This window comes from Platalea leucorodia (genome assembly GCF_965183815.1).
Source record: "Platalea leucorodia genome assembly, chromosome: W".
Lineage (NCBI taxonomy): Eukaryota > Metazoa > Chordata > Aves > Pelecaniformes > Threskiornithidae > Platalea > Platalea leucorodia.
Window position 1 is genome coordinate 884322 of NC_138859.1, and position 14596 is coordinate 898917.

Genomic DNA, 14596 nt, shown 5'->3' on the forward strand with positions numbered 1-14596 from the left:
ACTGAAGCACACAGCTATACCTTGCATTTTCCCCCAAAACTCCTCATATCATCATCTACCAAGTTCTCTCTCTGATGTTGCTCCTTGCTTCCCCCTTCTGCTCTGCTTCATCTTTCCCTCCATAGGAACTTGCAGCCATCTCAGACCGATACAGAAAGCTCGTCGCAAGGGCCAGACGCCCTTACGTGCATATCAGAAGCCTTTCGAGATCTCAAGTAACATGAATCACTTCAGCAGGAAAAAAGACACTTTAAAAAACAAAGCTACAAAGCCAAAGGACAACGTCAGTATTTGAGGAGGCGGAAGGTGAAAAGGTATTTCATTGTCTTCATAACTAAAGCACAGCCCTTCGCCTGCTACCCAAACCCCCACCTAAGAAACAAAAACGGTTCAGCTGCATTCCTACAGTTTCAGTGAGGTTCTAGGAAAAGCTCAGCACTCCTAAGAAAAATTACCAGGAAAGTGATTAATTTTAGCTTTTCAGACAGTGACTGAGTCCCAAGCTTACAATCCCAATCGCATAAAGACATTGATCTCCCTAAGGCACCCGCTATCCACAATCCAATTGGCATAATTTCCGTTCCTCCTCAGTACCAACTGTATTTCTTGCAAAGCCCACACAAACCACTCTGAAACGACACAGATGACAAGTAAAAGTGAATTTTATTGATGCCCTTGCTGAAGGTTATATTTGCACTGAACATGCTCCGCAGTAAGGCCACCTGCTATGGCATCGGTTGCACTGCAACTTGCCATTCCACAAGCAAGATGCCATTCGTTCACTGCAAGTATCCATCACATGCAAACCAGAAGGTATGTTATCCTTCGTTTAGGGTCGCCTTGTTCTGTTCACAAGCATGAACTGCACATGCTGGACTCCACAGCCACCTGACAGATGCTGTAGTCACACGTACAGCAGCTTAGGGGCAAGTTCTGCTGCCGCGGAGAAAACACATTGGCATCTAGTGGCCAAAAAGCACATTACAGACAATAGGGAACAGTGCAGATGCCTCTCATTTCACGTATGTGCTGTACAGAGAGATGCAGCATGGACTGGAATGGGCAGATACAGCAACAGCTCCTGCAGAAGAGATGGTCCCAGTGAAAAGTCCAGCGTAGGCTTGAATCCACCTGCACAGCAGCTGATTGGTACAGGAACTGGAACGAGGTAGGACAGCCAGAAACACTACAAAGGTACCAGGACACAATTACCTCAAAGACAGACATCAGTGAGCAGGAGAACAGCAGTATCACCTTCATTTGTAATAAGCAGGCAGCGACAAAAAGAGGTTCCAACAAGTTACTGGGATAGCGATCGTCTTCATTTAGCCACAGCTTCAGTTTCCATCAGTGTTCTGTTTCCACAAATATTCTCCTGCCTCTCTGTCTCTTCCCTGACTCCCCAAAGAAGCTGGGAGAATCGCTACCTTCCAATACTGACGAAATACGAAGAGACGCAGAATTACATTCAGATGTCACCACCCATCAGTTGCAATATCAGATGTGCTACAGTCAGCCCTTCACAGGATACCATGCTAACATTTGGATGGGTTTCCAGTCCATCTCCAGAGATCCCAGATACTTGATGACCAAGATGGCTTATGAAATATCTAGAAAAAGCATCCACTTCTTCCCTTCCTCCCTCTGTGGCACCATCCCCAATCTCAGGCTGCTTAACTTGCCGTCCTGGGTGGGACAGTCTACCTTTCCACTTCTTCCCGGCCCTCTGAGGCAGAACGGCTAGATGATCTCTGCTGCCACGAGCTATACAGCTCTCCACCCAAATGCCCAGTGATGGAGAAGGGCAGATGCCAGACCATCACACTGGAGTCAAAGTTTGTGGAAATTCAACTTTGTATCATCTACGAAGGGATAAAAGCCAACCAAAATATAAGGAAGAGGAGTTACAAAAGGCAATACATCCCTAGAATTTCCTTTAAGACAGCAAAATGAAGGTGATACAAGCTTACATAGCTGACTCACTAATCCCAAGGGACCTGAACACCTCTTCCATCTGCCATTGTTCCAAATACTTCAGGCTCAGCCAGGGATGAGATGGTTTCAGGTCAACCTTACTTTTCCCTGCTCCCCAGCACCCTAAGCACTGGCTCTCCTGCTCATGCTACTACAGGCAAGGGAGCAACCCTAAACAGATGGATGGGGTAAGAGGCTCATCCAACAGCCAGGGACAGGAGAAACAGGAAAGTGCTCTTCCTCACTATCAGGATCCTCTAGGTTCGGACTTGGAACTTGCCAGCCTTAGTCATGTATTTTATCCCCTTGAAGGGCTTGTACTTCTCCCCATACATGTCCAAGCGATTCACCTTCAGTCCTAAAGGCAAACAAACACAGCATAAGACCGACTGCTGCCACAAACAAAGCAGACAGGCCCTCAGGATAAAGCAACAGAAGATCATACTAGAGGTGCAGAAAGCAGAGGGAAAGTTCTAGTAAGCAGTAAACATAACAGAGAAAAGCTGACAACTGCTAATTGTCAGAACCATTCTTTACAAACACATCCATACCCTAAAATTCTTTATAGGTGTGTAAGCACGAAATGCAAGGAAATGTAGATAGGCTGTTTCACAGAGCATCAGAGAGGACAAATCCACGTATCTGTAGTCAAGGCACACGATTTTTTTACTTGAAGAACATGTTTCAGATAGAAGGTACTTCAGAAGGCCTGCTCAGCTACATGCAGAGTGAGCACTGACACAGCAGAGAACATTCAGCTTCTTTATCTGACAGTCACTTACCAGATATAGCCAGCTGCTGAATTTTAAACTGCAGGTTAATGGTGGGGTTTTCATCTGGTTTTGATGTCCCAGCTTGCAGGCTCACGCTCCCCTTCAGGCTTGGCAGCTTCTGGGGATTTATTTTCCCCACATCCCACGACAGCAACTTCAAGGAACAGAAAATGGAGCAGTGAAACAGAAATGCTATAACACCCTCTAAAGAAGAGTCCCTGCTAATGACAGCTTTTAATGTTTCTTTATGGAAAAGGTCTTTGCCTTAGTATCTTGCCTTTCATATCGGACAGACACAGTACAGGCTTAAGGAGCAGCTGCCTTCAACCTTTGTTCTCCCTCTCTCTTTCCATGAGGCTCCCCAAAAGCCTACCATGAATTATATTTCCACTGCTTGCGCTACAGGCCCCATTTCCTATGTGTAACAGTGACAAAAATAATGCAGAATTGCCTCCTTACCAAGTGGCTGAAGCAGTGCTGCTTGAGTGCCTACTGTTGGTAAACCATCAAATTTAAGTTTGCAATAAGAAAAAAAAAGTGAACTCCGGGGGAGGATGACGACCAAACAACAAACCCAGAACACGCCAAAACAAATCAAACCCCCCTATCCAACCCAAATCCTCAGTGTTTGCAAAGGCCCAAGTCTAACGTGCAGTACTAGGCATGACAACGAGATATGCAGAAGTCTGCAAAGCATCCACCAGACTAATGCTTCATCATCCAATACCAGTTCTTGGATCTTCTGCACCAAGCAGCCAGAACTACAATCCACACAGACACTGAGCTATTTGTTGTGGAGATTAAGACAACTTCTAGTATGCAATTGTCCAGAAAAAGTTCTCACCCCAAGAAAAGATAATGCCTTCAGAAAAGCAATGTTCAAGGAAATGTTCATGTAAGCATGAACAGCACAACTTCATTTGCTGAAAGGTAAGAAAGATTAAAAAAAAAAAAAAAAATCTCATTTCTCTCTTTCCTCTCACCTTTGTAACCGGATCGAAGATATGTGTTCCCTGAGAGGGCGTGAGGGTCATATTTAAGACACCTTTTGGCATCTGGCTAGTGACCATCACTCCCTCTATGGTCTTCCCCATAGTCTGCTTTGGCCCCACTGTGATCTCAAAACGTCCCAGCGAGCTGCTATCACGGAAACTGATGTTGTGTTTAACGTAGACAGGAATTGCCACAAGACTAGAATAAAGACATCAACAGAGAGTCCTTGTCAATCTCCTGCCTTCATCTTTGCTTTTCCTGATGCAGTCCTTGCCTTCTACACTGAAAACACCGGAAACCAATCTCCTTAAAAGAGAAGGAAATCCAATACTCGTTTGTTTGATCTAAGAGCAAAGTCAGAATCCTGTTCTCAAGTCTTAATTACACTTTTTTTAATCAAGCTTGCTGTATCTTGGTTTTCTACCTCTCTACAGACAGGTAACTACATCCACTATAACAAGAGACTTGAGCAAAGGATGAGGAATGTTTTGGCCTGTCACAACCAAGCTGGCAAGCAGTGCCAGGCAGTGCAGCAGCACTGGAACTTCACATTTGTGCTTTCGGTTGGATTTCCCGCTCCTTTTCACCTACTTGAGATAAGCCTGACAAAGCTTAACAAAATGCTTTAGCATCTCTACCCCAGTTAGTCCTTGGTAAGCTGCTTCTAGAACAGAACGCTAACAGTGGACGAGAACCTGTAGTTCTATTAAGAGAGATGTCAAAAAACCAACAAGATTACCAAACTATCTTGTTTTATTCTAAAAGTTTTTCATAAACATAGGAAATCAACAGCTTGATTACTCCATACTGCCTAATTCTTTCCCTCTCTAGTTTGTTCATCTGCTACTAGTCTTTGAAAAATGCTGGCTGACCAAAAAGAAATGACAGAATCACTGCTCCAAACAAGGAGGAAACACGTGTTTTAAAAAAGGAAGAGTGCAAGGTACCATGCACCTCTACTTCATTTGGCACAACATGCCACCTGATCTTTAAAAGCAATTCCTTTTTTTTTCCTAGCCAGGAAGATCCAAATTTCGTAATTCACAGCACCAAATTCATCACCTACTTCTGAGCGCTGACGTGGTAGGAGAGCAAGCGAAAATTTCCATCAGGTGGAATGAAGGAGAGTATTCTCTCTGACTCCCAGCGCTTAAAACGCACACACGGATGAAAGCTGACATCGTCCAATAATCGAGGGTTCTGAAAGAAAAGAAAGTCACAGGGTTAGTGAAGGCAGTACTACTTAAAATAGCCTCCTCTTCTCAATCTTCTATCCACGAAGGGCCTACCATTCGACGTGCTCTGCCCATTTGAAGCTATCTACATTCAGACACGTTAAGCTATTTGATGCTGTTACATTTGTGCAATAGCAGTACTCAATAACCTCTATCCTATTTTAGAAAATTCAGTCGTGTCAAATAATTACATTGATGCATACTCACAAAAAGTGAGTACGACCCTTTAGGGTATCTGCCTAAAGCACGACTGTATCTCAGAAACTTAGTCACAGCACACACTAACAGTACTTTTAACAAAGAATCTGAAAATAAAACCTTTATGCTCAGACTTGCTGAGGTTCACCATGAGTTGCCATTGTCAGTTCTTTCTCTTTTTGTTTGGCATACCCAGGTTCTGATCTACTGGAATCCATCAGCGTGAGACCGAGATCCTAGCAGCAGGGCTGGGAAACCCTTTTCAAAATACTTAAGTAAAGATACATCCTTGAGCTTTACCATAAAGGAGAGGGTAAGGTCTGGCATCCCAGTCAGCTTGACACAAGCATCAATCACCCCTTGGATTTCAGCAGTAATCGTGGAACCTGCAACAATAAGTAAATACGGGAAGTTATGTGAACCTGATCAAAAAAATTCCAGTGTGGAAAAACTATCAATGGGGAGGAAGGAAATTTATTATCTTTATGAAGTGTCATGGCTCGTTATGTTGCCCGCTCAACATTTTTCTCATTCGCTACAACTGCTAGAGAAGATGCATACAAATAAGAACCACTGACACGAGCAATGTCAATTTTAATGGCCCGTGACAATAGCTCCCAACTCTAACAGGATTAAGATGCAGAAAAACTAAAGAGAGTGCTACGCACAGTTTCCACTCACCCTCTGTTTTCCCAATATAGAACTGCTGACAAGACCTCAGGAACAAGGGCAAGTGAAAACCTTGGTACCTCTCTAAAATTTTTGACTGAATAGCACCTACAAGTTGGCAACTTTCCCGAGCAAGAATAGGAATAGAGCTTCCCACACTTACATGAGGGAGCTCCTCTTTGAAAACCTAAATCTCTCTTCAGGCACTATCAGGACAAGTTACCCTCATCTTAGCCAGAGGCAACTTCCATACCCGATTTGTCAATGATGGCATCTATCTCCTCAATCACGTCAAAATACGCCTCATTGTTGGTATATTTTACACCGGTACGTCTCCAAGGCACCACGGATAGCTGTCCGGTAGGAAGCTGGTCACCCACATTAGTGCTTCCTGGAAAAAGAAAGGCAATCACAACAACCACAAAAGTTAGACAATGCTCCAGAACAAGTCCTTGGCCTCACATAACTTAATTGTAATTCATCCCCGAGAACCTCTGTCTCTTCACAGGAGAGCAATTACTCACTGTCTGTATTCTACAATTTACGTCTCTCTTACATCCAATGCTAAACCATACCACAGTAAGGCATGGGGAATTGTAACTAAAAAACACAACAAAAAAGCCACCCCAACACAAAACCCACACCACATTAGCTCATCCAGGAAGTCACGTCATGGCTGTAACTGGAAATGTAATTGGTCTGGTTTGGTTTTAAAAAAAAAAAAAAAAAGAAGTGCAGCTGGTGCTGGAAGTGGAAGGAACCTCAAAGCAAAGCACTAACACAGGACTCCCTAAATACACCTACGCTGGGGTTTAGAATGGCATAGGACAACATAAATTTTCTCCACCCATGTCCTAATTTACTTATGCAGGAATATTGCCACAGGGCCTCCCCAGTTTTATCTACTTTTTGTTTCCCTGTACCTGTGATGGTGTTGACAACTGTTCGCAGGATAGTGGGAGGCTTTATCAGTTCCTTAAGAATATTAGACTCTGTTGCCAATGGAAAGCCATTGTCCAGCATCTCCTCCAGCACCTCATAGACCACCACAACATTGTCCTTGATCATCACCTCTGAACAGACACCAAAATAATCCTGTGCAAAAGAAAGACTTACTCAACAATCTCTGAAAGAGAGTCTTAGCGATCATTCAGTTTAGTGTCCTCCCACAGAGAAATAAATCAAGCCCCTTCTCGGAGGAGGCGAAACAACACTGAAACTCCATGTATTAGTACAAGCACGTCAGGCAGACTGACCGCTCCAACAGATACGCGCGGCTCTGAGCATACCTCTGCCGCTGCCCCAGCCGGCGAGTCACTGCATCACCATGTGCTCTTATTGCTTTTCGATATAAAAAGATTCCCTTTGATAGCTCAGAGATTTTTTAACTAGCACTTGAAAGTGGCTCAATTGCAACCCATTAAGCAGCAACATTGATAAGAAAAACTTACTTCCTGTGGCCACTACTGACGTGCGTGCAGCGATGCCTTTCATCGGGCTCCAGTATTATATACCCCTCCTCAGCCGCCCCAGCCTTTACCTACAGTACTCTCAGTAGTTTAACTGTGCAGCACCGCTATTTAAGGAATTCAACCTCTCCTCATCAAAGTTCTTCATTTACTTTTGTTATAATGCTCATATACATATAGGCAAAAATACAATTATTAACTTCAATTCTGTAAATATTTTTTTAGAATTTATTTTGATGTGGAATATAGGGGGAGCACAGCTTCAAACTCTCTGCATATTCTGCCCAAGTCCCTGTTTGTTTTACAGGAGAACATTTCCGAAGTCCATCCAAGACACTACCTGTGTTTTTTCGTTCTGATACCTCTTAGGGTGCACAGACTGCTTACACATCCCAAGATCTATTAGACTAATAGCAGAAGTCCAGTATTCCGAGAAGTCTGAAAAATAATTCCATCCATGTAACAAAACCCTCCTTCCTCATAAATTATGAAGTGTATCAAGCAGAACCTTAGAACGTGAATCATAAAAGATCCACAGACCAGTTTATTCCCCAGCGTGATTCCTCTACTGTTTCTTCAGCTCCTACTCCAAAACAATAATTAGCAATATTAAAGTTTGCAGTGAAAATATACCAAATTCTACATCTGTAACACAACGTAGCTATACAAAACTAAGTGGAGAACTTTCAAGATTTGGCATATGTTATAGGAAACAGAGCCGATAATTCAGTAATTTTTAAAACTGAACATTTAATTTACTCCTAGTTTTATTCTGTGGGGATTTCATGCATCTTTCTGGAGAGAGAGTGAGCACACGCACACAAACACAAACCTGAGCTTCTAGTTACTTAGAGCAATTAAAGAGACAAGGCATTCTGCACAAAGCACGAGTATACATAAACTGTGACACTAGAGAATTCCTAGTCCCGCACTACAAACACTATTTCTTTTTCAGACATAGCAGATTGTAACATACGGCCAAGCCAGGGCATCTGATATTGTACATTTTTGGTCTGAACAGCCAACCCACTCCCTGAACTCAATAAAACATAACTCAGCCCACGCTCGCATTCTGACTGGTGCCTGGAAGCAAAAGCTCACATGATACTTGTTTGATCAAGCACCCACATCTCCTGTATTCTGGTGGGATGCTGGTCACAAGACATTTCAAATCCAGACTACACAATCCTGTTGTTGGCAGGCAGAAGACAGACTTCTTCACTGCTTCCCTAAACTGACCGGCAGTCACACCAGCCAGAGCACAGAGGGAATAAGGCTGCTCTGGGGCAACTCCTGCAACTCCCTTCTTTAGAAAGCAAATACGCTTGCAAGAAATATCACTAGATGCAAGCACATGGGCAGGCGGTCACTAATTGACTAAAGCACATGGCTATGAATCGCAAAAACTCCTTGTGAGAACAAGGCCAGCTTGGTCTTAGTTCACAGCCCCTAGAAGAGACAAGGCTGCAAAACAGAAATATGAATCTCGATTGCTGAAAGGTCCTTCCTCTGAGCGTAGGTCTTGAATCCATCCTCATCCTAGGCAGTGCATTCCTAACCACCACCAGCCCTCGAGACCCACTCTAGATCCTCGCAGGTGCAGGATGAGAATTAAGAGATAGGAGAACGAGAAAACTAATTGCTGCTAACTTGAAGGGCTCCCTTCCCCCCCCCCCCTTCTCCTTTACAACAGCAGTGACCTGGGGCTCTTTTCTAACCTCCTCAGCACACCTCACCTAACCCTTCAGCTAAAGCAGAAGCAGAGAGCCTGTCCTGGTATGGGGGGGGGGGGTGTTGCACACCCACCTCTCCTTGCACACCCATGTCCCACACCCACCCTGCTCACCCATGCCCTTGGATGCCCATGCCCCGCATACCCTGTTGCACATCCATGGCCCACACCCACCCCCTTGCACGCCCACCCTGCCCACCCATACCCTTGCACGCTCATGTCCCCCACCCATACCTCCTCGCACGCCCATGCCCTTGCACGCCCATATCTCCCACCCATACCCCCTCACACGCCCATGCCCTTGCGCGCCCATGTCCCCCACTCATATCCCCTTGCACACCCAGGCTCTTGCACACCCATGTCCCACACCCATACCCCCTCGCACGCCCATGCCCTTGCACACCCACATCCCCCACCCATACCCCCTTGCACACCCAGGCCCTTGCACACCCATATCTCCCACCCATACCCCCTCGCACGCCCAGGCCCTTGCACGCCCATGTCCCCCACCCATACCCCCTCGCCCCATGCCCTTGCACGCCCATATCTCCCACCTATACTCCCTCACACGCCCATGCCCTTGCGCGCCCATGTCCCCCACTCATATCCCCTTGCACACCCAGGCTCTTGCACACCCATGTCCCACACCCATACCCCCTCGCACGCCCATGCCCTTGCACACCCACATCCCCCACCCATACCCCCTTGCACACCCAGGCCCTTGCACGCCCATATCTCCCACCCATACCCCCTCGCACGCCCAGGCCCTTGCACGCCCATGTCCCCCACCCATACCCCCTCGCCCCATGCCCTTGCACGCCCATATCTCCCACCTATACTCCCTCACATGCCCATGCCCTTGCACGCCCATGTCCCCCACTCATATCCCCTTGCACACCCAGGCCCCTGCACGCCCATGTCCCCCACCCATACCCCCTCGCACGCCCATGCCCTTGCACACCCACATCCCCCACCCATACCCCCTTGCACACCCAGGCCCTTGCACGCTCATATCTCCCACCCATACCCCCTCGCACGCCCAGGCCCTTGCACACCCACCCTCCCCCTGCTCGGCCGCCCGAGCCGTACCTGAAAGGTATCGACGACGCGGTGCAGGAACTCGATGACGAAGAGAGGCGGCACCTCGCTCTGGATGACGGCCACGAAGAAGATCTTGTGGCGGTAGACGCTGAGGAGGTAGTGGTGCGGCGTGGGGATCACCGGCGGCACGTTCTCCGCCTCCGAGGCCCTCTCCTGCGCCTCGAAGAAGTAGTCACAGACGGAGCGGCTGACGACGCTCTTCCAGTGCTTCTCCAGGAAGATGTCCCCCGAGGCGTTGATGAGGAACAGGCTGTGGATCATGACTGCGGCGGGGCGGCCGCACGGCGGGGCCCTCCTGCAGCGGGAGCAGAAGCGGCAGCCGCGCCGGGCCTCCCCTCACCGCCGCGCCGGGCCTCCCCTCACCGCCGCGCCCGCGCTGCCTCACGGGGCCCCACCCCCCGCGCGCGCCCCCGCCGCCGCCGCCACAAGCTCCACCCCCCCGGCGCGCCGATTGGCAGCGCGAAAAACCCCTCGGGAGGGGAGGGGCTTGGCAGCGAGCACTCCGATTGGGTGACCCGCTCACAGCCACGCCCGATAGGCCGAGGGGAGGCGCGCGGATGGTGACGCAGCGCGAACGCCACGCCGCGCTCAAGCTTTGATTGGTGCAGCGGCCTGCCCGGGCTCCTGACAAGTCCCCCGCCGGAAGGGGCGGGCCTACGCAACGAACACCCGCTCCCTCCTCACCTCCCCACGCTTACGTCAAGAGCTACCAGCCGGTTACGTCACGAGCTGCCAGCCCGCGCTCCTCGCGCCGGCAGGGTGCTGCACGCCCCCCTCTCCCCGCCTCGAGGCGCGGGCCCGGGCTTTCCAGCGGGGCGGGCAGAACCGCGCTCCGCCTTGCAGATAGCGGAGCCCGCGGCCTGCAAAGCGGCGCCGGCTTCCCGGGCTCCTCCAGGGCACCCGGACATCGTCGCGCGGGCTGCAGAGCGCGGCGAGAAGCGCCCGGTGGAATGCTTTCCGCTGCGCTGTTTCGCCGGTTTGCTCGCCGCAGAGCAGCAACGCGACTGAAAGCGCAGTCCGGGCGGCGTGAAAACGACAGCTGTCGTGCAGAATGCATCCCGACTCTATGCCAAGCGATTCCTCCGCGTCGTTAGGAGCGGCGTTTCGCGCTCACGTAGCAGATCTCCGGACTTCGGAGTCAGGCAGATGCCACCACAAATAACTTCCCGATTTCACTGCTCTGCTGGGACCCGCGAATAGAAGAACGAGGGAAAGACGCGCCTCTCCCCCGTTACATCAGCTGTCCCAGCATTCGGCCTCCGCGACGCGGGAAGGATGGCGGCTGCCCCGCGAGCACCGACAGCCTCGGCCCTGCCTCTCCGCACCTCCACGCTTCGCGGCTGCGGGCAAACCTTGTCAGCGGGGACATCCCCGCGGCTGGAAGATGAGCGAGCTGAATGCACTGGTTACGGCAGAACGCAAAAACCCGCGCCGTTCGGAGTTTACGTTAGCTCTTATTTTCTGTTGCTACCTTGTAGCCGTTCTCCCCCCAGATGGGGCGGAGGCCAGTTTATTTACTCTGCCGTTACCTTTCAATGCCACTGTGCGCCTACGTCCTTAAAGTATCAGATAATTCAACGCGCGCTAGATGAGCTTTTTGCTATAGCACAAAATAATGAAGGAGAAATGACCTACATATTAATTTCTCTTTTACGGTCACGATTTGTATCAAATGCATTTTTTTAAACATCAAATAATGTTTTTTAAAGTCTAATTCAAATTACTGTAATGAATTACACATTTGAGAGCAACAAAGGGGTAATAATTTGTCATTTAATTACAGCATTTCTAAATTTAAAATCATTATTTGTTATTTTAATATAATCACTTTGCTTTTAACACAAAGGAATTGTCAAGATTGGTGCCTCAGCCTATGAGGCTCCTGGAGGCTGTATTAACGGGCGGCACAGAGGGATCCCGGGCGGAAAGCAGCAGCACATCCTTACACCGACCAACCACATAAAGCCTTGATACGCTTGGTTCTCCGAGAAACTCCAACCTTTCTGGTTTTAACCCGGACCTTAAACTCAACAGTCATGGGATACGTCTTTTCAATACAGGCATTTCTTTTTTGTCTCATGACACGCAATTCAGTTTTGATTGTATTACAGACATTGTTTAAAAACTGCCATTTCCCTCTGACTGCTTGCGCCCATCATCAGAATTGTTAGTATTCTGCCCAGTTCTTGCTGTTGTTGTCACTTCTGTATTTTTCCTATGGTTACTTCAGTTTCTTTAGCCATCAAGAACATTGGTGCCAATACAAAAGCAACCCTAGGGTAATTAATTATTTCTGCACACCAAAGGAAAAGGTTGCTGAGGGAAAAGGGGAAATACATTTCTACTTTAAAATCAGACAGGTCCACTACGGTATCTTGCTGGCGCCTGCAGAGAACAATTTGCAGTTACACCACTGTTTACTGCTGCAGAAAGGCTGCCTGGCTGCTTCCAAACCGTTAGCACAAAGCTCGTGTTTTGTTCTGAAAGTCAGTCTCCCCAGTGGCTCAGGAGCTTATAGAAACTGGAACCTAAAAGGAGAACATGGCAGAAGATGCTGCCAGAACAGAATTTCATTCTGCTGGTTAATTTACTGACAGCCTGAAAAGTGCTCATTGAAGGGTACTATACCTCAGTTACAGTACATGAACCCCAGAGAAACCTAAGCGCAGTCAAAGAGCAGTGCTACAAAACAGTGTTGCCAAACTGTGCGCTGTCTTTATGATAAAACAATTCCTTACCATCTGTAGTTTGCCATATGCAGGAATGCTGGTGACTTAGCTGTTAGCCTGGGCTGTGAAAATAAAAAAGAAAGCAGAAGAAAACAGGCCATTTTTTATTTATAACAAAAACAATTAATTTTGCAAGGGTGCTAATAACAACCTACTGCCAATTTTGAAGCAGAATAGAGTCTACAGACTGATACTCTGTGTTGTAGGAACACAGTCGTGTTTCCCTGTTACGTACTGAATCCTCTTAGTCTTGCTTTACTTTCTTATCTGGAAATTATATTTATATCTCCATTGCCTTTTCTGAATATAGCACCACAGCCTTGTAATTTAAGGCACTGGAAGCCATGCAGCATAGAACCAACCAAATTTTGAAGACTCAGCAAGAGGTGGGAGAAGAGATTAATTTGTAGGGAGAATCCGACTCTGACAAGACAAGACGAGACCTCTATAGTCGGCATGGCAGAAACAGAACCGTTTGTACAGTACCTTGTACAAGAGCATCTCAAACGCCATTGGCTTCAAGTAATAAGTAACTCACTGAGAACATTTAACTTTTGCCCTGAAAAACCTATTCTGTTAAAACATCAAGAGAGTTCCTCTTGCTCAAAAGAGAAATTTCTCACCTCAAGACACTAAACAAAGCCGTTCAGAAAACATCACATTGCTTTATCAACTCTGCCTCCACAACATTTCCTAAGATTATATTTTTTCTTTTCTAAAAAGGGAAGCTCACATGAAACTTTACACAATAGTTGTCCTTTAAGGCAATGGTAAAAAATGCCTACTTTACAACGTGTACACACAACTGGTACACTGAGCCAAAGGTTAGAAAAGGTTAGAGAATTGCATGCGGCACGTAGCCATTCAGCATGGACAACAAAATGAGATTCTTTCAATCAAATATAGCCTAAGAGAGTATGCTGTAAAATGAGAATTTGCTGATTTCTGCCAACTTTCAGCACATGCTAGTCCCACGTTCTACCTCTGCAGAGCAGGAGAGAGCCATGCTGTCCCGTAAATCAGCCCAGGGCAGACCTCTCTTCTCGGACTCTTCTCCCTCTTGATTTCAGTGACAAAAAGCCAGCTCTGCGGAGCCAAGACCAAAGTACCCAGATAGCTCCCACATTATTTCGCGTGGAACAGCTAATATTTTGGCAGCATATTTTTACTGTACAAACCAAAATGTATCAAAGATGTCAGAAGGTGACAGAAATTACCTCACGAAGATGCCCGAGGACGGAGCAGTCTTTAACCGCGCGCAGCTGAGAGGCACGGGCAAGGCGTACTCGCTCCCCAAGCCAAATGGTATCGTTATTTCGGGATTCCACATCGCTTTATGTCAGAAAACCCCAGAGTCGCTGTTGCAAGCCTGATTAACCCTCAGAGATGGACTTCCTACCTCAGAGGTTATAAGCACCTCTTAGCAGAGCACGACCGCCAGCCCGGGCCCGCCCGCCGCCCAGCCGCGCCCGCCTGCTCGCCGCGGCCCCAGCAGCCGGCGGCCATACCCTCGGTCGCGGTTCCGGAGCGCGGAGGGCTCCCCGCCGCTCCCGCCCAAGCGCCGTTTCCAGTCAGCCTTCACCGAGCGCCGCCGCCTTCCCGCCTCGGCCCCGCACGCCCTACCCACATGGCGCCGCAGGCCGCCCTCGGCAGCGGCCGGCCCCGGGGCGGCGGCCTGGCGGCTCCGGCCGCCCGGGAGGCGGCCCCGCCTCCCAGCCCCCGC

The 14596-nt window shown here is 48.2% G+C and overlaps 1 protein-coding gene across 3 annotated transcripts; it reads right to left on the reverse strand.

Moving 5' to 3' along the window:
- Positions 1 to 223: 223 nt before the first annotated feature.
- LOC309601906 (AP-3 complex subunit mu-2) lies at positions 224 to 14369 on the reverse strand. 3 transcript variants are annotated; one of them, XM_082335167.1, is made up of 10 exons: positions 14091 to 14369; positions 12883 to 12935; positions 10133 to 11521; positions 6766 to 6937; positions 6096 to 6233; positions 5474 to 5559; positions 4807 to 4940; positions 3731 to 3938; positions 2757 to 2901; positions 224 to 2332 (listed from the first exon to the last, which is right to left on the reverse strand). In XM_082335167.1, the coding sequence occupies exons 3-10, from the start codon at positions 10403 to 10405 to the stop codon at positions 2232 to 2234; spliced, it is 1257 nt and encodes a 418-aa protein (XP_082191293.1). In that variant the 5' UTR covers positions 10406 to 11521; positions 12883 to 12935; positions 14091 to 14369; the 3' UTR covers positions 224 to 2231. The 3 variants fall into 3 exon arrangements, with proteins under 3 accessions (XP_082191293.1, XP_082191291.1, XP_082191292.1); XM_082335165.1 differs by having other exon boundaries at positions 12883 to 13959; XM_082335166.1 differs by having other exon boundaries at positions 13856 to 14369.
- Positions 14370 to 14596: the final 227 nt, after the last annotated feature.